This window comes from Mchenga conophoros, linkage group LG2 (assembly GCF_057382185.1).
Source record: "Mchenga conophoros isolate Kocher_MC1m ecotype Shallow Benthic linkage group LG2, M_conophoros_male_GT1.1, whole genome shotgun sequence".
NCBI lineage: Eukaryota > Metazoa > Chordata > Actinopteri > Cichliformes > Cichlidae > Mchenga > Mchenga conophoros.
Window position 1 is genome coordinate 27,075,144 of NC_140527.1, and position 21,889 is coordinate 27,097,032.

A 21,889-nucleotide genomic window follows, 5' to 3' on the forward strand; every position below is an offset into this window, starting at 1 on the left:
TCTTGCAGTTTAAAGAAGCTAAAAGAAATAAAAAGACACCTAAAATTTTTAAAGCCAAAACTCGTTCACAGATCACTTTCTGAGGTTTTTTTGGAAACATGAATCATACCAGAGTAACCTTTATCGTAACCTCTGAGGACAGTGCAGGGATTACAGTAATTTGAGCGTTAAAGAGAAAAGGATGGTACTCAGAGTAGAAAAACAGGTTTTAAGGTGCTTTTAACTCAGCGATGATCACTGACATAACAGGGAGTGTTGTAATGACAACAGAATAAAAGGAAGCAGAGGCCCTGATGAACAGGTTTGTCCCTTTTAAAAACAAACCTTTATTGAAACCACACCAAAATTCTTTTTTGAAAAAAATCATGTACCATGTAAATAAACAAACAAACAAAAAAGAATAGAAAAACAAACAAACACAGACATTCACTATATTTTTGCCATCACTGAGACTGAGTAGAAATAAAGTGGAAACTAGAGACTGTAAAGTAAACAATGATAAATGCTGCACCGATACTGAAACAAGCAGGAGAAACTGAAAAGCTTTCAGTGGCACAAAGAGAGCTGGTGATGATCCTGTACGGTTTAACAGTAAGCCAAAAGGCACACAGGTGGAATACGGGAGATAAAAACGACAGACCACGCTACATGACACAAAATGCTATTTGTACACACTACGCTTTAGATTTCATCCCGTCCTCTGCACGTTTTATGAACCCTGACAATACTTCCTTCACACGAGGACCAAAAATCTAAATTGGTCTCCTAATTTACAACACATCTGGCTGAGATGATCCTGTTTTGATGCCATTTACTCCCTGAATTATATCATTTCCTATACCCATGATTAAAAAAATGTTCCTTTGATTTAATATATGTGGATGTCTATTATTATTCTTTCGTGTCATTCTAAATATATCAGCTGCAACGTTTAAAGAAAAAAAAAAAATACAGAATGAATCCCTGGCACACTCAGTAACAAAAGATATCATCTCCTCTCCTTTCCCCTCCTGACACTGAAGATGGAGGAAGCCGACATGTGATAGTCAGCATTCTCACGTCACTGGAGCAGAAGGAGCCCGAGAGGATCTTTAATAAAACAGACGCATCCCTGCAGCCTGGTAGTTAAATCAAGTGCCCGAGACTCTTATATGGACAAGGTGATACAATCTCCTGAAGGAGGTCGTTTCGGACTGGATTTAGCTAACAGGCTAGCAACTTTGCACTTATAAATAAGATGTGAGGAGAGGGTTGGAAACAGTCATCATGACATTTTGCCAATCTGTATCTTCTTCCAGGCCTCAGAAGCAGTGAAAATACAGGAGTCGATGATCCCCGCGACTGTGAACGTCCCTCCGACGATGGCACAAATCTACAAAAAAAAGAAAGAAAATGAAAAAACGATCCTGTCAGGCTTCATATTTCAGAGCTTTGATGTCTTCTTCTTAAGTCTCAATATCAGCTGGGCCTAATCCTATTTATCAAAACAATGCTCTGCGCCAACGCCACGGAATTTATAGGAATCCAACAAAAAGCCCTCACAATCTTGAGCCGTGACTCATGATCACATTAAAAACACAGTCATCTCCTACCCATGCCTTAAGTCATGATAAACCTAAACAACACACAAGACGAATAATGGTGTAGCTCATCAGGCAGGCTGCCAACTCAAGCCTGACCGCATTATCAGTCAACAGGAAACTTTCTGATGAGGTGCTACAGGCTACGCCAAAATTCCACCGATGACAAAGGGAGTTGAGGAAGACAAAGGGAGTTCAGTGAGTTAGGAAATGGTCATTAAGTTTCATACCAACAACACGAAAGCTTCATTCAGAAGATGGTTAGACTTTGGTTAGCACAAAAACTAGAAAAAGGAGGGAACGGCTAGCCAGGCTTTGATCAGAGATCAACCCAGCAGCATTATTCTTAACCATGTTAGCAAACATTTGAACGGCTTATTTTCTATCTGTTACTGGGCAGTGAAGATGTTCAATCACAAAGCTGAGATATTTAGCTAAAATGCACGAATTTGTCTCCTCATTTCCCTTCCTTAAGAACAGCTTCTTGACCGCTACCCTTACACTGAGATCAAATTTTAATTCAACTTTAGCGAACAGCAGATGAATCAACTGAAGGGCCAGATGCATCTCTCAGGTCAATTTCTTCAGAACATGCCTGACACGTCTTCTGCTGTCATCTATTTCTACAGTTTTCTCATTTTTTTTAAGTCTCCAGCTCTTTGGGAATCACTTTGTTGTTGCGCAAATCCTATTTTATGCCACACGGCATAAAAACTGTTATCTTTGACATTTTTCATAGACTTAACTAAAGAAACTGGAATAAAGGTGCTTTTGTGATAAAAACAAAGTGCCTAAAGATACGATTTAAAATATGTTATTTGCCGAGTTGTCTGTTATGTGTAAACACAACACTAGTTCATTCACTGAGTCAGGTGCCTTTTCTATCCTTGAATGATTCATAGGTGGCATAACAAACAAACAGAAAAGGTCACGTACACGACTGAAAATGAGTGAAAAAGCAGCCAAAGTCCAGAGGAAAACTGTGAAAGACTTTCAGAAAAGCTGGAAAATTATTACTTAAGCCCTTTAAAAACAATTCAAGAATATCTGGCTCATTGAAAGCAAAATATAATGAAATAAGGTGTGGTTCAAGACTTTTGCACAGGATAGTAAAAAGTTGATCTTTGGACTTGAACTTGAAAGACCTGCAATTCAAATAAAAGCGGCTTTTGTAAACAGCTTTGGGGCCGCGGGCTTTGTGTTTACTCACTGTTGTGATGAAGCGGTAGAGGGGCTGTCTCCGCTCCGTGTACTTCACTGTGATCGGACTGAGATCGTACCTGAACCAGATCGCTGGGATAATTCTTCCCGTGTGGCTGTAAGCAACATATTCCTGTGTGTGGGGGGAAAAAAAAAAAAAGATTACAAGTGAGGAACTTAATCCCATTACGTTTATAAAATAAATCGGCACATATTCTCATCTACAGCGGTGGCAGTGGTGTTTGTGAGTCACTACAGAATCAGTTTCGGAATAAGTCACTCCACAGTCATAAATGATTCAATAAAAATGAATCTCAGCTGAATATTATTCCAATGAAGCAATCTCGAGGAGGCTACAATGTAAATTGAATTATTGTTACGAGCTGACAACGTTATCAGGCGGTATATATAAATCCATTTCTCCAAAATCAGTGCTGCAGTAACTGCCCGACACAATAATGTTGACCACATTAAACACATTTAACACAACGCAGAAGAATGTCGCAGTCCAAGCTCGGATGCGGGCCTCAGCTGGACCACTATTTACGCTTTGGAAATTAGGTTTTGGAAATATTTTGCTCAGGCCCTTATTGTCCCTTCTTCACAGCTGACCTGCAGTGTTATTATTCCACACTCCACTCCCAGCTGTCTTCCTACACAGTTCCAGGAAGTGTTTTTTCTTTTTTTCCTTTATGGTTTGTTGACATCTTGAGAGTTTTTCCAGTCACTAGGATTGAGCTTTCACTTTCAGATGAGTGCAATGTTAACACGAGCTATACGTGCTCCGGCCGTATGCCGACATGGACGCGCTACCTCTATGATGAGAAAAGGTCATCAGCTAATGAGTGCAGGGATGCGGTACCTTATTGGCTACTGTGTACTGATAAGAGAACCTCTGTCTGCCTGAGAGGTCTTCATACACTGTTGGTACAATCTTCAATATGTAGTCATGTGAAGCAAGAGCTGCAAGAGACATAACATTAATTAAATAAGACAAACAAAGCATCTTCAGTATTCAAGATGAATGCTGTCTTTGTAAAACAAGTTCCCATGTAGTTCTGTCCAGTGAGTGTCTTGTGACATTACATCATCCTAAGCTACATTGCCAAAGGTATTCACTCACCTACCAACCATTGAATTCAGGTGTTCCAATCACTCCCACAGTCATAGTTGTATAAAATCAATCACCTTTAATGTTCTACAAACATATTTTAAAAATCGGTTGCTCAGTGAATTCAAGTGTGGTACCTTGATAGGATGTTGCCTTTGCAATAGGTCCAATCGTGAAACTCCCTCACTACTAAATAGTCCAGAGTCAGCTGTTAGTGGTATTATAACAAAGCGGAAGTCATAAGCAATCAACCATGAAGCACCTTGTAAGGTCGCCAACTTTCTGCAGAGTCAATCGCTGCAAACCCCCAAACTTCATGTGGACTTCAGATTAGCTCAACAGCAGTGTGTAGGGAGCTTCATAGAATGGGTTTGCATGGCAAAGAAACCACATGAAAGTCTTACATCACCAAGCTCAATGCAAAGCATTGGATGCAGTAATGTAAAACACGTCACCACTGGACTCTAGAGCAGTGAAGACTTGTTTTCTGGAGTGACGACTCTGGCAATCTGATGGACGAGTCTGGGTTTTTGTGCCAGGAGAACAGTACTTGTCTGACAGCACCATGCCAAGCGTAAAGTCTAATGAAGAGGGGATTATGGCTCGGGGTTGTTTTTCAGTAGTTGGGCTCAGCCCCTTAAGTTCTATTAAGAACTAAGGGCCCCTTCCTGTTCCAATAAGACTGCGTATCAGTGTGCAAAACAAGGTCCATAAAGAAATGGATGAGCAAGTTTGATGTGTGAAGAACTTGACTGGCCTGCACAGAGTCCTGAACTCAATCTAACAGAACAGGATGAATTAAGAGCGGAGACTGTGAGCCAGGCCTTCTTGTCCAACATCCGTGTCTGACCTCACAAATGTGCTTCTGGTCAAAAACTCCCATAAACACACTTCTAAACTTCGTGGAAACTTCCCAGAAGATTTAAAGCTGTAAACGGTGGGGCAGCATATAAAACCCGATGGATTAAGAATATGATGACACTCAGCTTCATGTGTGTGTGAAGGCAGACAAGGGAATACTTCTGGCAATATGGTGTACGTAAGCACTGTCATAAGCTGGTCATAATTATTACATTTGCTGTCTAGATACATACGATTAGATGACATCTTGTCTGCCCCTCCTAAAGCATTAAAGGCTCCTTGGACTTTCTGTACCTGTGTGACAATGAAGAGAGAAAAGATCTGTGTTAATATGGCAGTTATTCTTCTCCACTTTCTCCATCTAAAAAAAATAAATAAATAAAAAATGTGTCCCACCTGGAGCTTTTCTCCAAAGGCAAGCTTGTGGATGGTGTGGGTCATGTCAGGGCTTTGAGGCTGTGCTGTGGCACTATGTGTCGACACGTGGAAGTTTCCCGGTACCTGAACACAAATAAACACATTGAGGTGGGTTTGTGCCTAACACCACAAGCACCTGCAAAACATTTAGTTAGCTAATGAGGGAGCCTGAATGCATTTGGTTGGAAACTAAATGTTCCTTGCCTCCCAACCGCGCGTGTTTTACATATTTCCAACTACTCCCCCAAGCATGAGTGTCAATTGTTCAACTGCAGGGTTAATCACTGTAAATGCAGTGGAAAGACTGACGCACAAGATGCAGACGTGAGACAAACACAGCTTCATGGAGCCTAGATTATACGGATAGGTGTAACTAAATCCAAGAGCAGCCTCAATTTAGCGTAACTCAATTTAGACCCAAGAGGTTGGTGGGGGCAATCTCCATTTTTAACTCGAGTCCAACTCAAATATACAAACTGACATTCAATCCAAGCTTGCTTGTCAGTAAAATACAAATATCAGCCCGACCCAGTCCATCACAGTGTAACTACTGGGCACAGAAAAGCAGAGTTTTGCAATTTCCTGAAGGGAAGCAGTAGTATAAGTGATTCACACAGCATGTATGGATTAGGCTTCTCGCACTCTCAGGTGAGATCTTACTTTGTTGATGCTGAACTCTCCCTCAAAGCGACAACCATCACCCTGGTTGAGGGGAATCTTCATGGAGTTCTCTATGTGACCGACCTCGTGGCGTCCCATCTCATCTTGGATGTCCAAACCCACCACTGAAAGCAAAGAAACAAACTCAGACGAGTGCGAGGACGATCGGCCAATAAATCGTTTCGTTAAACAACAGAAAGGAATCAACAAAAAGAAAAAAAACAAACAAACAAAACAAAAAAAAACAAAACATTGACAGTTTTTCTGAGACTTGTTTTAGTGATTACTTTAATCTCTAAGATATCCGGAAAACAATGATGAACTCAAGTGATTTTTTTAACTCTATAACAAATATTTGCCTATTTTATTGATGAGTTTCAGCAAAAAATCAGCAATCTGGGAGCATCACCACCTTCTGGTTAAATATGAGCAGCTGTTTGTTGTTGCTGTTTTATTTATTTTATTTTGAAAAACCAAACAAGCACTTTTTATTCAAAAAGAAAAAGAGAATATCTGATTATCACTGCACAAAGTGACCCACAGAGTAAACACACAATCAGACCATTTACGATACCCAATCACCCCCGTCTCCCCGTGTCGGTGTTTTTCCATCTAGACTTCACCCCTTTCTTTTAGGCGGCGGTGGCACACATTGGCAGTGGCCTATTTTCAGAGCCTGCCTGCATTTTATGTCACCCACGACTGCACAGAGAGAGAGAGAGGGATGTCTGCTTGATCTGTGCTAAAAACCTCCACATGCCGTCTGTCTGACCTTTGACATTCAAGACGGGATTCTCCCCCCTCTCCATCTCTATCCAGATCTCAAAATACAGTGCATAAATATAAGTGATGTGTGTGTGTGTGTGTGTGTGTGTGTGTGTGTGTGTGTGTGTGTGTGTGTGTGTGTGTGTGTGTGTATGCGCCAGTGAGAGATGGTTGTTTCTCCTTTTTAAGACATTTCGGACTGGAAGCAGGTTGAAAGAAAGTGGAGGTTAGTATAAGGTTATTTACACGCGGATGTGCTTTTCCATGAAGTCACAAATCAAGGCGGGGCAACCGGTAAAGGTCACCGAAGAGAGATGATGTTTAACTCTGGAGCAGCAGAGCAGATAAACGCTAAAACCAGGGGATGGAAATGTCAGGTTTTCCATGATGAAAGAGCCTCTTCCTTGAAGTAAATTTGCAGCGGATGACAAGCTCTTTGGAAAATTGACTTGTGTAGAATATTAACTCGTGAGGAGAGGAACATTTCTGCTCATTACGTGCAGCTGCACTGTGTGGTCAAACCGACGTGTTTGAGCTGGTATTTAAATGGGACCCAAACTTGAGGGGGGAAGGGAAAGGGCTTCAATTTTGCAATTAAACAAAACGACCTATACATACAATCATCAAGAGCTTTCATTAGTAACGGCAGGGGGACGGCCTTTGTTTAGGCATGCCATGAGTGAGTGAGCTCGTCTGAACACATGGCCAGCAGCTGTGTGTCTGCGTGCCAAAGCCTCTATCGCACAAATCTGGACTTAATTTTCACACAAGCAAGTTATAAGCTTTTCCATTTTTGGATATCGCCCGAGCTGAATCGATGTGTGAGTTTTCTGCGCTGTCCCGAGACCTGCCGGTGTATTTGTGCAAGCGATTTGTCATTTGGCATAGTTTTAGAGGAGGGGCTGGGGGAAGGCACGAGGAGCACAAAAGTGACCTAGTACCCTTCAATCGCACGTTACACAGACATCTGAGCGCAGGGTACGAGCCAGTAGAGGCGACTTAATGTGAAACACAGATCACATCTGTGTGGCAGCACGAGATTCAACAGGAGATACAGAGGATGCTCTCGTCTTATCTATGAGCATGCCAGACCAAAACTGCCAATGCAGTATTGTGAAATGTTCTAAAGCATGCCTCATTTCTTTACATTTTGCTAGGAAAATGGAAAATAGATGCAGCAGGTTACTAAAACATATATGGAAATACAGTATTATATGGCAAAAACAGTTCTAATGAGGTGGGAAGTCAATATTTAGTAAGGCCCCCATTCATTCACACAGCCTGAACTCTCTTAGACAGATCGTCTAATAGTTCTCTTTTTTGGATGTTTCTACCTTTTGTTCTGTTCTCTGTCAAAATGATCCCACGCTGCTTCAAAAATGCTGAAGTCCAGGCTCTGTGGTGGGCAATCCTTGACTGAAGCTGTTTCATTGTGTTTTTTTCTTTCCACCTACACCTTTACTGCACCGACAGTGTGTTTGGGATCACTGACATGCTGAAATATAAAGCTGTTGCCAAACAACACTTTGCAGATGATACTGTATAGTAAATCAAAATCTTATGAGACTTTTCTGCATTTATAACTCCATCAATTTTCACAATATCCTCAAAATAATTCAAATTTGGATTCATCACTCTATAAGACTCGTTGCCATTGATTTTCAGTCCAATTCTTGTGCAATTTGGTATACCTCAGGCTTTTCTCCCTCTTTATCATCATTAATAATGGCTTCTTGAGAGCACACCCTTTCACCGAGCCCGTTGAAGTTTCAGTGAAGAGTAAATGGATCAACTGAAGGTCCAGACGCATGCTGTGTCAGGTCTTTGATGCTGATTAACCGCTATTTTTAAAGCTAAAAATTTAAGTTTCTGTTATGCCTGGACACAAAATAGCTGATTTGTCCCTTGAATTGTTAAATTGTGCCTTTTCTATACTTGAATGATTCATAGGTCAGCGCTAAGTGGTTTTAAAAAAAAAAAATCATATGAACTAATAAAGAACTGAGGGCTTGCTCAAGACATTTGCACATCACTGTAGTTTTGAGAGTCTGTTTCTTTATCTAAGGGATAGTTTATCCTTTGCTAATATGACAGGTTAAATGACAGGGCACACAGTAAGCATGAGTCAGATAAAGGGGAAAACAAACTGTTAAAAGAGGCCTTACAAAGTGTGGAAGAAAAAATACAGAAACAGAAGATGTAATGCAAAGAAATAGATATTTGTATATATGTATATACTCACAATCACAGTGTAAGTTTGGCAAACTGATGTTTAAACTCACTTCTATCTTCCCACCACTGTCTTTATCGGGATCATCCACATACAGTTCATTTACACTGCAATGGATGGAGAAAAGAAAAAAAAAAGGTTAGAAATGGTTAGAACAGAAAATCAACTTTTAATTTAAAGAAATGTGGTATTTTCATTAGAAAAAGACACTTTTCTCCCTCGACGTCATGCTATTGTGCGCCACTTTAATAGTAGGGGACTCATCTTCTGCCAAATTGCAAGGAGAGAGCATTTGTGTATCTCTGCCGGTGTAATTTCCTTTCTGTCACACCCTTACCAAGTCATTGCTTATTACACATTGCCAAGAGGCTGACGCATGCACAAAGCCAATTTCCTGTCACAAATTTGACTCCATTCATTGGTTACAACACTGGCTGGGCAGAATACATCATAATGAGGGCATTGACATTCATAATTAAGTCCCTGTTTGTGCCTGCGTGGTAACCAGGGAACTGTGCGTTTCAGCCGGAGGATATTACAGACGAGCGGCAGTACCTACATTTCAGTGGCTATGAATCCCGTCAGCTCAGACAGGAAGAGGAAGAGTATGAAGACACAGCAGAGGATGGAAACTGTGGGCAAAGAGGAAGAGAGTCAGAATGAAGACACTGTTCAAACCTAGGTCACTGGTGATGTCTCATATATCACTTCTTTCACATAGAAGTTACACAAGCTTTACACAGAATGATGCAAGTCAAATGATCTGGACTGACTGGGTCTTAAGGAACGGCTGACGTAAGCTATTGGTATTAATGAAATCACAGCAGCTAAAAAAAATAAATCCCTAAATAGCAGTTTTACTGACAGTGTTAGCCCTCCCATTATGTTGTTTTTTCTTTCTTTTAAAGAACCTCCTACAGTAATTACACATTAAATACCAGCACAGCAGGCGGCCATTACAGCATTTCTTCTTTGAGAGAGGTGATCTCATGCTACGCCTTAGTAAGCCCTACAAACAACATTTTAGGCTTCCTTAAACTCACACACTGACAGTCACCCAGACCAAAAATGGCTTCCACAAAAGAGGCTGAGCAGACACCAAAGTAGGAAAAATTAACTTTAACTGTTCAGTGTCTTTGTGCCGACATAAAGCCTAAGCTTAAAAACACACTAAAGGAGAAGCAGCCAGGTCGTCCGCTTCCCTCCATGTGCCAAACTAATCAGCCGAAGAGTCAAATAAAAGAGTGGCCATGTGTTTACTAAGATAAATGTGGAAGGAACTGATCTGTGTCTGTGGTCTATCTGGTATGGTGAGAGCCTTGGTTAGAAAGCTCTCGCTCAGCAGGTGAGGCATGTTTACGTGGCAACCGTCTCCTAGGTTCGCACAGTCACGTGACCTTGTGGTTTAGCAGGGCGTCACAGGCGGACCTGCGGCTAGAGGAAGCTTTACATAAGGTAATATTTAACCAACAAACAAGGGAGTGTCACTGTGACACATAGATTACGAATTCAGGTTCATTAAAAAACTTGTACAGTAAGTTTTCCCTGCCTTCAAAGGATGCAATATAGGACGATGATTACTAAAGATGAGTGATTTTTAATAGTCTCACAATGGAAATACTGACACCCCGAAATGATTTACAAAGACATGACATGACTGTCTTCTATTTACGCTCCAGCTTATCCGGACAGCTCGGACATTCTTTGGACTGTGACACAAAGGAATCGGCTACAATAACACCATGAATCAGTCACTGACATTTGAAACTAGCCCTATTTATGCAATCAGATGTGGCTTTTTTGTTACATCTTTGTTCCTTCTAAGGCTCATTTTCCCCACATAGCACAGGCAAATTTGATTTTTTATTTTATTTTTTTCCACATCAGCCCGGGCAAAAAAACCCACACAAATACTAAGAGAGAAAAATCTGACAAACAAGAGACTGTTACATTAAATCCAAACCATGAGTAGTTCCAGAAACCACAGTGGCCAAACAGAGCTTTTGTTTAGGGTAAACTGAGCCCTGCAGAATGTGCCCTGGGGCAACAAAAGCAGATGAGGGTCAAATATTTGGCCTTTTGTGAAAAGGCAGGCTCTGGTTCTTTTTTGCCACCGTGGCCTGAATGTTATTCGGCCTGCTGTGGATGAAGCATTAACAGGTTTTTAATATCCCAATCTAACCAGTGGCGTCATCCCTAGACAGCGGATGGAGACAGGAAGGGAGTTAACTGAGTGCAGGAAAAACTTATATCCATTTCCTCTTGGGTGGAAACGTTAGTGTATAACTTTAGTAACTTCTTTCTGCTGTCCATACAGAAAATTATTTTTCTCTGCCTTAAAAGGGTCCAATACTGAAATAACACTTTTAGTTTATCCACTGTGTCATGAGTTTTCCTACTATGTGTCTTTGTCAGCTGACTAATGAATACGACTGCTGCCAAAAATGTGTCATCAGAGCTCTTGTCTTCTATCAAGCAGTGAATAATCAATATAGCCCCTGATTACACAATGACTTATTGATGACAAGTAGGAAAACTCATGACCTGACAGGAAAAAGCAGTCAGATTTCCACTGAGGACTCCTGAGGTGCCAGTGACTATGAGACAGCATGATTATTAGCATTTTTGTCATACCAGATGTGCTAAAACAGGTACTGCTCCAAGCTGTTTGCTTTTTACATAAGAGCATACCTCTGTGCTGACAAAAGGGAAGTACTTGAATCACAATTACTTGTCATCGTTTTCCTAAACATCTGCCTCCCAGAGCAGGGACTGGCATCTGATTCTATTTACTTTTTATGTTCAAGCTGAAGAAGAAGGTTACAGACTGTGAAGCCCTGCTAGGACTCAAATGTCATTTTGAGTTAAGAATGAGGCGGTTTAAAGACATCAGAGTAATCAAAATAAAGTACTGTGCAACAGTCTCGAGTCACCGTTAATTTCTTTGTATTTTAACTCCAAGGAGCCAGACTTTATTGTAAGAGAACAATAGTTCCTCAGGCTTTCTGAAGGTCTTTCTATGCTTTTCACTGGACATTGGCTGCACATTTGTCACATATTTTCAGTCTACTTCTCGCACCCGACCGTTTGGAGAGAGGTACAACAGTGAGTGTCTCGTTAGAATTACTGCACCCACTTTCCATGCAAAATATAAAGCAATGTGTGGTGGATTCAGAGCTTTGTACAGTGCTCTATGTTAAAAAAAAATACAAAGTCCATTATGCCTCCAAAAACAAACTTTGGATTAAAGTGTGTGTGTGTTTTGACTAGCTGGTGTATTGTATGCCAGAGCTAGAATGTAATTAGCATAAAGATGGGCTAGCTATAGATGAAAGTTTTTTTTATTTTTATTTCTGGTTGATTCAGTCTGGTTGATTAATGACAAGCAAATGTTCCTGTTAATATACTTCAATTAACTATTGCTAAAAAAGTGAATCACTAAACAGGTGAACAAGCCAAGAGGATAAATGATGCTAGGTTAGCCCTGCTTACAAAGCTTAGCTTAAAAAAATAGTTTTTAGCAGCTCTGATATTCAATAATTAGTATGTTTCTACTTTTTTTTTTTTTAATGTAAAGTTGAGCAAGTTCTTTTTATTATAGTGAACAAAAATAGTATGTTGTAGTTCTACTTTGTTGCATACCTTTATTTCATTTGAGATGTCTATAATTGTGAGTCAACTATAATCAAAAAGTGCTGTGTTCATTTTGCAACACCCATTCTGAACTACTAAAATATTAATACTAAAGTTACTAAAAGCTACACTGAAATTAAACACTGACATTTACACTAAAGTGAACTGATTGACTCTACTATGGAAATAAGCTGAGGCCTTTAGACTACGTCCACACTAGCCCGGATAGATTTGAAAATGGCGTTTTCTACTGAAAACACTCCGCGTCCACACTAGCGTTTTCAGTCATTTTCACAGAGTTGTGCGTCCACTTTGAAACGGCCGAAAACGCTTACGTTCCAGTCCTGCGCATGCGTGAAGCGCCAGATGATTCGGCCTGCCTCATTTCTGTCAGCCGTTTATTTACTTTCCGGCTCTTTGAAACGTCGCAGCAAAAGGTTGAGGAAAATTTTTTAAATGGACTGACAATGAGGTGAAGTTGTTGCTGCGAGTAACGCAGAAGTACAAAGTAGCAAGAGCGAGTGAGAATTAAATAATTTGAAGAAAAGCTAATAGTTTTGCAATCTTCATTAGTTTTTATTTTTATTTAGTTTTGACTTCAGATTTTCAATTTTATATCAGTTTTAATTAGTTTTTACCATTTGTTTGCTAGTTTAGTTTTTATTTTTATCTTCTGCTTATCCTTGGGTATGTTGCTATTCCAGCTACCATACCCTGCACACTGGAAAGGTCGCCAGTCTGTCACAGGGCTAACACGCAGTGACAGACAACTCGCATTCCCACCTATAGGGAACCTATGGGTTATTAAAAAATAAATAAAATTAGGGCAGATGAACAACCATTGATACCAGGCAACTATAAAAGATTTATCTTGGCCCCAATGAGACTATTAACTCTTGCAGCACTGGGTCTTCGTAATTTTGGTTCAAGTGATTTGCTAAACTTTTGGAAGGCAACTGACTCACACAGTTGTGTAGATATCCCAGGCTCAATAAACATATTCACCAACGCTTCCTCTCGCTTGTGATGTTCCTGCGAATTGACCAACTAGCAGCCATTGGGTCGCTGTTGGAAGCACTGCATTAATGTTTTTTGTGGAGTTCACTTGGGATGCATCACGCTGCCTTGCCTGGGGCAAGCTTCTGTTTCTGGGGATGAGGATTGGGCGTGCTCCTTTACCTTCTCAAGGTAAGCCTGGTTAGCCTTCTTGTGCGAGCTTTTCAAGTGCACTTTAAGGTTTGTGGGATTTTTTTTTTCCCTTTAGAAATGCACCACATAATTTGTCTCATTCCATTACAAGACACTTGCTTTTATCTAAAACACAATCATATTCAAAGTAATCTGAAATTGGACTGTAGCGATTTCTCCCGACTTTTGCTGACACGATTCTGCGTGGGACGGAGCAGCAACACAGACGACTCGACTAACGTACTTGCCACCTGCTGGCATAATGAGACACAGCAAGAAAAAAAACCTGGAAACTACACTTCATTTTCACCCTAGACTATTGTATGACACACACACATCAATGAAAACTAAACACATTTTTGCTATAAATTCAGTTAATTTTAGTTAGTTTTGTGAACACTCATTACAGTTTTAGTTCGTTTTCCTTTTTTTGCAAAGTCTTGTTTTAATTTTTATTTCCGTTAACGAAAATATTTTTTCACTTCTAGTTTTTGTTATTTCGTTAGTTTTTGTTAACGATAATAACCTTGGTACAAACTGATATTAATCTTTAATAGGGCTGTGAAAATTGAGAGCAAACAAAACAACCGCTGTATAATGCCCTCTGCTATCTTTGTTTAGTTGGTCACATGACTGCATCACATGACTAAAATGCATCATCATTTTTAGAAAGTCTACGTTTTCACTGTCCACACTGCGACGCAAACGCACAGTCTTCAAATGTATTCATTTTCAAAAAGCCGTCTCAGTGTGGATGGGAGGCTAAAACGGAGAGAAAACGAAAACGCATTAGTGTAGACGTAGCCTTAATCAGCACAAAGATAGCCCATACACACAAATCTAAGCACCTATGGCACAAACATTAACACATGCCATCTTACTTGTTCAAAATATGGTTTATCGCCTTTACACTTTGGTTTGTGTTAATTCTCACTCTAAGTCCTGCAGAGGCAGATTTTGCTACCAGCAGCCAGAGCAGTCAGAACGAGTGTTTTGGCTGATGTCAAACTACTGCAAGCAGCTGTACAGTCACGAAGGATGACCTTTTCAGTTAACTTTCACTGGAAAAAGTGATTACGTCTCACATCTTATTTTGCCACATTTTGCATCTTCCATTTATAGAAGCAAGATTCAGGAATTCCTTTCACATATGTGGAACAAAATCCCCCCCAAAAAAATTACAAAAAAATGAAAACCTTAAAGTAGATGCTCATAACTTTGGCCTGTGAGTGAAGGACTACTCACTGAAAGCTCCTGTGTATGTTGGCTGGGTGAGATCCTTTGGCACTTTCCTGTAGATATCAAATCTGAGGAGAGACAAAAAGAAATATATAGCAAATGTAAATATTATGTGCTGAAAAACGTTGCACATTCTGTACCCATCATGCCTTGCGATATTACAGAAGCGCGGTGGAATGTTAGCTTTGGACGTCCGCCATTATATATAACAGATCCAGACGGCCAACCGCAACACATACAAACACACACACACGCACTTTTACAGGGTTACAACCAAGAGGTTGTAACCCTTTGAATGTCTGCTCTGTAATTATGAACTGACCCCAACAAAGGTCTAACACTCCACACATACACAAAGCCAACAAAAACACACACAGAAACATAAACACAAGTTCACCGACAACTTTAAATCATATGGTTTCATCTTCTTGGCAGTAAGTGGATATAAGAACTGCTGATTTACTCTCGGTAAAATCCTCAGTTTAACATTTTTGGATATTTCTAAAAATACCTTTCTTAAACTGCTCGTAAATCAGCGTTTAAGAGATGGGAAGATCATTTCCACCTGACACAATCGACTCTGCTTGTGAAATACTGTTCTTGCCAATTTTGGGAGCTAGAAAAAGGAAGGAGAAAAAATCTGCTACTCAACACCAAAACTATTTCGGTTCAGGACTTCTTGCGCTTGTCCTTTTTGGGCAGTGAAAAATCTTTTGGCTGACTGTGCAAACTCCTCCCACACCCCGATCTCCCCACTCAACTCTCCTTAGCAGTCTCCTACCAAAACAATCACATCTGTCTACATTTCTTCCACTTAGAGCGTCCAGAAAAATAATCACAGCTAATGCAATGCAGGGCCGGGAGGAAGTATGAGGGTGGGCTTCCTGTAATCCACCTCTGTTTCTTCTCTCGATGTTGCATAACCTCCTGCTTTAACGCCTTTGTTTTAATGTGAAGCACTCCTAGATCCCAAAACTCTCATTCAGCATTCCTCTATGTGTATATCATCACAGTATACATCCATACTAATGTAGATAGATAATGTGCACTGCCTTTCCTCACATAAAACAACCTGACAGGTGGAGCAAAATGATATACATCCCCACCATGTGAAGGCCTTGTAAGTCAAGTTCTAGTCTTTTCCACGTCTTTGGAGTTTATTCAAGTATTACTTACGCATTCTGCGGTGTAGATGGTATGAGTAGACTAAGGCTGAAGGCAGATTGTGGTCATAGTGGTATTATTTGGAACAGAGATGTTCGAGATATGTATTCAGCCACTGATAAGAACGTAAAACAACTGAGCTCATTTTATGAATATGCGAGTTGTGCAGTTTGTCAAGTTCAGCATTATGGCAGGAAAGGATCATTTTACATAAAGGAAGTTCATCTGGAATATATTTGGATTATTCTTGGTTATACAAATACAGGTTTTTTTTTTCAGCTTAATTAGAGAAACAGTTCAGCTACATGCACATGTATTTTAGAAAATTGACCTTTTTCTGTGCATTTTTGCCTTCTGTACACATGTAAACTGAGCTTTTAAAATACTCCTTGTTGTCTTTCAGTGTCAAATGTGTGAGCCTTTACCATCTTTTTTTTTTTTTTAAAGTCAGGCTTCTGATTGGCTAGCATTTCCATACAACTAGTGTTTTATCACTACTTGTGTGCTCCTGACAATGCATGACATTAGTTCTTGTATTTTCATAAGGCCTGAGATAGTTTCCATAGCATTGCTTACGTGGACAGGATTTTTTTTTTTTTTTTTTTTAAACAAAAGCTATAAATTCCCTTTATAAAAACTACATGTGTATCTGTGGATCTATACATATACATAGATACACACATAGAGACAGACAGACATATACATATATACATACATACACACACACACACACACACACACACATATCTTTGTTTTTAACAGTTGAAGGTGTTGGAAAAAAAAAAGAAAAAAGAACAATATGACATCACTATCACTGACTCCACATACAATATTGGCTCAAGTATTTCGAATTACACATCATCTGATTTTAAAAGGTGACCCATGTAACCACACTATTCACTAGTTAAAAGCAATGAGCTGCATGCAGACACGCTTCCTCGCTCACATACGTCATTTTGCTTTGACATTAAAGTAAAAACATACTGTGATCATGTCATCCTACTGGAATAACACCGCTGTTTCACAAACAGTGTCCCGCACTTCAAACCAGGGGTAGGTAAATAAAGGTCTGATTTAAGATTATACCACAAAAGGACAATAATAGACAAGGCCACAACACACAACTTTCACTTGACAGTAACCAAAATGAGTTGTGTTTACTGCCTCACAGCTAAACTATTTCCTTTTTTTTTTTTTTAAAGAGACTTATTGTAACATTTTTAAACAGTCCTACAATGTGTTCACTCTGAGGTGACAAAGGTTAATGAATTCATTAGTAAAATTAATATGTTCATTACACTAAACAACAGTTTAGGAGAAATGTCAGACACTAGTAAAGCTTCAACAAGTATTAAACAGTTAGCATAAATGTTAACCTGGTTGTCACACATGTTAACTTAAGCAGTTTAATGATTTGTAATTAGCTACACTAGCCGTCTGTTATCATCATCGTAGTGGCTAGCAGAAGTAATTACTGCCGGCTGACTGGATGGAATATTGAGTAGTGACAGAGCAGGTTGTGGACACATGGAAACAGGTGGGTCGCCTGCTGTGCAGAGCAGCGGGGGAACCGTAGCTGAACTGAGTAGAGAGTCCAGAGTGTGGAGAACTAATCCGAGAACATAAAGAGTGGAATCCAGAGCAGAGCAGAGCTGCAGGCTTTTCGACTTTTAAAGTAACTGGTTAAAAAGTTTCTTATTTCCTTGATCGCAGCTTCAAAATGTAGTCAGTAACTTTATTATAATAAAGTACAATTTATAAAGTTAAACCTTTTAAAGTCAGCAATTTAAAAAAATATTTAAAAGCTCCAGGAGTTATTTAAATTAAAGAAAATATACTTTAAAGAAAAACATGACTATACACCTACTGAAGTGTAAAAAAAAAAAAAAAAAAAAGACTGACATAAACTTTCACTATATGTATTTTTAACCTGTGCGACACTGTGGTTTTATCAAACTATCTCTACTCAGAACACTTCATGAATATTTATGATGAGGTTCAAGGGTTCACATCTCAGTGTACCACTTACATTCGTAATTTCCTGAATTACAGTCAACACATCTCCTTCCGTCACATCTCACTGCTCAGATGTTATGTGATTAGGGAGGACATGATGTACCAGCATCTAGCTGTTAACACCATGACACGAAAACACAAGCCTACTTTTCAAGGGTCTTAAATAAATAAGCCGAATCTCGGCAATGACTCACGGTGAGTCAGTAGTTTGTTCCATGTATAGCCGAGTAAACCCACATTACAGACGATCAAGGTTCTTCTTTTCACACCTTACACCACAGAATATAAGCAATACTTCTCTCTTTACGTAGGTAACCCAACTGCTGTTACGATAAAGTCATTACTGCAATTATTGAAAAAACAGGGAGAATCCATATTAAGCCTCTAAAGTGACCATGTAATAAACACAGCAGATCATCGGGTTGGCTAACACAAAATGTCCTTGTGCCAATAAATGACATAATCTAAAGGACATTAAACTTGGGCATAAAAGCCTTTCGGTGATTCACTCGTTCCTTCAGTGACGCTGTTCGGTCATCCTGAATGAGATGATCCTCATTGTTGGAAGTTGGCATTTGTGGAAGAACTTTATTACTGTTGAAATGTCAATCTACAGCAGCTGAGAAAGATACGCATTTCTAGAAAAGACCAAACCTAGAAATTTACTACCACATATTAGAAGGGGAACACAAGACCGTATATGTGTACACCATCCTGCTGCTGGGGAAAAAACAAAAAAAACCTAGAACACCAACTGTACATTAATCCAGAGCTTAAAATAGTCCCTAACAAATACACAAGTAACTCTTTGAGGAAAGCTGTGTGTCTTTTTTTTTAAAGAAATGAAAATGTGTACATGCAATTAGGTTTTAAATTTTAAATTAGCACCTTATTATTTTTGCTCATCAGATTTATGAACATAAAGGCAGAAAAACACCAGCTTCGCACTTTAGCTTATTTGTTGTGCGCTTTGAAATAAATAACATGCACATTCTGGGAATACATCCTACTTTTGTGGATGGTGCAATCTATGGTAGCCAAAAAGTGTTACACACCCTCACGCTGGTGACTAACCCTGCAGTATTTTTGAAAGGACAACACCTCGAAACAGTTACTCAAGCCTTTTCTAGCTGTTGCAATGCGGGTTTTGTATGATCGAGGCATCAAGCAAAGCATCCAACGATGAGAATCTGACCTCTTGTGACACAGAGTTCATCCAGAGTGTTTTCTCTTCTGTAGTAAAATCATTCTGTCAGCACAACACAGCTGTAATCTTTGGAAAAAGATGACAGACACTGATTTCCAGTTTGACCGTGCTGTTGATCATTTTCATCAATCTGTCCGATTTTTCTGCGTTAACATTCAGCACAGCTATACAGCTATCTGAAAACTGTGATTACTTCACATTAAATAGAGCTGGAGGATTATCTGAAACATTGTCACATATGAGCCTTGTTGGTTCCTATTGACCTATCAGCAAATGACATCACATTTACTAATGGAAGCTGTGGCTCAGGACCTGGGATGGGCAATTGATTTTTCCTAGGGTCCATGTGAGAAACTGTAACTGTTGCGCTAGTAAGCCAAACTCAATTCTGCTCAATATGAACTTTCTCTCTTTATAAACTGCTACCAGTAAGAATTAATGTTACAATTAGGCCCTAAATGTGACTCCCTGGTAAGATTAACTGCACAAGCTCTGCACAAGAGACAGAGCGGGTCATCTGCTATTCGGAAGGTCATGGTAAAGTTGCGAAAACGTCCTTGGGCAAGGGAGTGAACCCCATACTCCTCCAGATGGTATAGAACAAAGCACTGTGTGAATGGGTGACTAAAGCTTGTAGTAAGGGACGATCGTGGCTCAAGAGACTGGTGGTGGTCAGAGTGTCTGGGAGCCTCGCCTCTGTCAGTGCGCCCCAGGGCAGCTGTGGCTACAATGTAGCTTGCCATCACCAGTGTGTGAATGGGTGGATGACTGAATGTAGTGTAAAGCGCTTTGGGGTCCATAGGGACTAAGTAAAGCTATATACAAATACAGGCCATTTACCATTTACAATAAAAGGCACTTTGAGTGCTCGGTTAGAACCAGTCCATACTCAAATATTGTGCTACATTAATTGTGTGTGTCAAAGATAGTGTTTTGAGAATTTTTTTTAAATTTAGATGGTAAGAAACCAACAGACAAACAACTAAAAGGCACTTGAATAAGCCCAAAATGTAACAATGCAATCCACAGGCAGGAAACATAAATATTATTAACAAGTACAAGCACTTTACAACTTAATTTGCTGTCAAAATAAAATGCATAGAAGATATTTTGTTTATGACTTTGCTAAATGTTTTTCTTCAATATAGCAGCTGCGTTGTTAAAATACTGTTAGGAAATGACTTTTGTTGGGTCTGGTGAGCAACAGGATAACTGCAAAAGTAATACATTACTTATTCAGAGCCTCTGAAGAGATACGTTTTGTATGTGTTTAATTAGTTTCCAGAACACGCTGCAGTTGAGTTTATCAGATACCATTTTAGACTCTGTATAAATGTGTGAAGTTTCATCTCTGTGAACTTAACAGTTGTGACTGTGGATATGGCAGATTTCCATTCAAAATCTAAAGGCTGGCTCAAAATGTGTTCTTACTAAATTTGTCTTGGCACTGGCAAACAGGATGACGTGAGCATTATGCAAATGGGCAATGCAAACATCCTGTTTTTTATTCTAACTGGCCGTACTCTATTGATAGGTTTAACAGCCCTGTAGAGAAAGTGTGGCAAACAAGTTTAAGTTGCAGATTAATAGCTTGAATGGCTCTGCAATGGCTGTGTTCCGGTTTCACTGTTTATTGGTGGCTAATGACTGAATGTTTTGATGTTTGTGTACTGAACGTGCTACACAGTTTCTTTTGTAAACCAAACCAACCGTGCTGATTGTAATCGGGCTCACGTCTGGCAAAGCTGGTCGAGGACATTTGCACATGCGCAAAAAAACGAACCCACACAAAAACCCGAGCATCACTGCGGCGACTTAACGAAAAACCCGTGCATAAAAAAAATGTTTCTTTTTTTAAAAAAAACTGAGCTCGCTCATGTCAAACGCAACACATCATTGTGATAACTTTGGCTGCCTCAGTAGCATGTGATGCTGAGCCAACTGTTAATTCATCTAGAGCTCACAGACAGCAGACCACCACCACCACTTTCCACTTCATATCCCGCCACAAAGAACCGGAAGCCCCCCGTACTCACCTCCTAACATCGAAAGTCATGATGTTTGCACGTTGGACAGGGGCGTTAAAAAGAAGAAAACTACAAACAACAGGAGACCATACTATCTTCAACGCTACCGGTTGTTCATGGGTACCGGGCTGACGTCAGCTTAGGACGCTTTGCAGAAGCTGATTGGCTAAGATGTACTTCCTGTTCACTATGATTCTTCTTCCTCCGAGTGATGCAGCCGTATTATAATGGGCCGAAACATGAATGGGAAAACGTTTTTTAAATTAAGAAATAATTAAAAATTAACATTAAGATTAACAAAAGATGAACTTGTGCAATACGATCACATTTTTAAAAATAATTTTATTGACTGAAAACTATAGTGTTTTTTTTATTTATTTAGTAACGTGAATTTTAAGAGGAAAAGGAATTATGAATTTTATGACAAAAATGGGCAATACAAACTGCTCAAAACTCAAATTTAATCCAGTATTATCCATGTGTTATGCTCTTACTCTTATTTTTCGCTTTCTTTTTTAATATGTGCAGCAAGAGAACAAAAATATTTTTAAAATGTTTAAAAAAAAAGCATGTACTACTCCAAGTCTCATT

At 39.5% G+C, this 21,889-nt stretch overlaps 1 protein-coding gene across 1 annotated transcript; it reads right to left on the bottom strand.

Annotated features, from left to right (window-relative positions):
• Positions 1 to 302: 302 nt before the first annotated feature.
• ergic1 (endoplasmic reticulum-golgi intermediate compartment 1) lies at positions 303 to 21,475 on the bottom strand. Its single transcript, XM_085291038.1, has 10 exons — positions 21,308 to 21,475; positions 14,891 to 14,952; positions 9,384 to 9,456; positions 8,837 to 8,931; positions 5,830 to 5,954; positions 5,149 to 5,253; positions 4,986 to 5,046; positions 3,643 to 3,743; positions 2,791 to 2,913; positions 303 to 1,372 (listed from the first exon to the last, which is right to left on the bottom strand). The coding sequence occupies exons 1-10, from the start codon at positions 21,325 to 21,327 to the stop codon at positions 1,265 to 1,267; spliced, it is 873 nt and encodes a 290-aa protein (XP_085147164.1). The 5' UTR covers positions 21,328 to 21,475; the 3' UTR covers positions 303 to 1,264.
• Between the last annotated feature and the right edge of the window lie 414 nt (positions 21,476 to 21,889).

Excerpts from the sequence above, each read along its gene's own strand:
- ergic1 (XM_085291038.1), bottom strand. The coding sequence starts at position 21,327 with ATGACTTTCGATGTTAGGAG. Across the intron at positions 9,457-14,890 it reads AACATACACAGGAGCTTTCA|TTTCCATCCTCTGCTGTGTC; the intron begins GTGAGTAGTCCT and ends CTTTGCCCACAG. Across the intron at positions 5,254-5,829 it reads GAGAGTTCAGCATCAACAAA|GTACCGGGAAACTTCCACGT; the intron begins GTAAGATCTCAC and ends ATTTGTGTTCAG.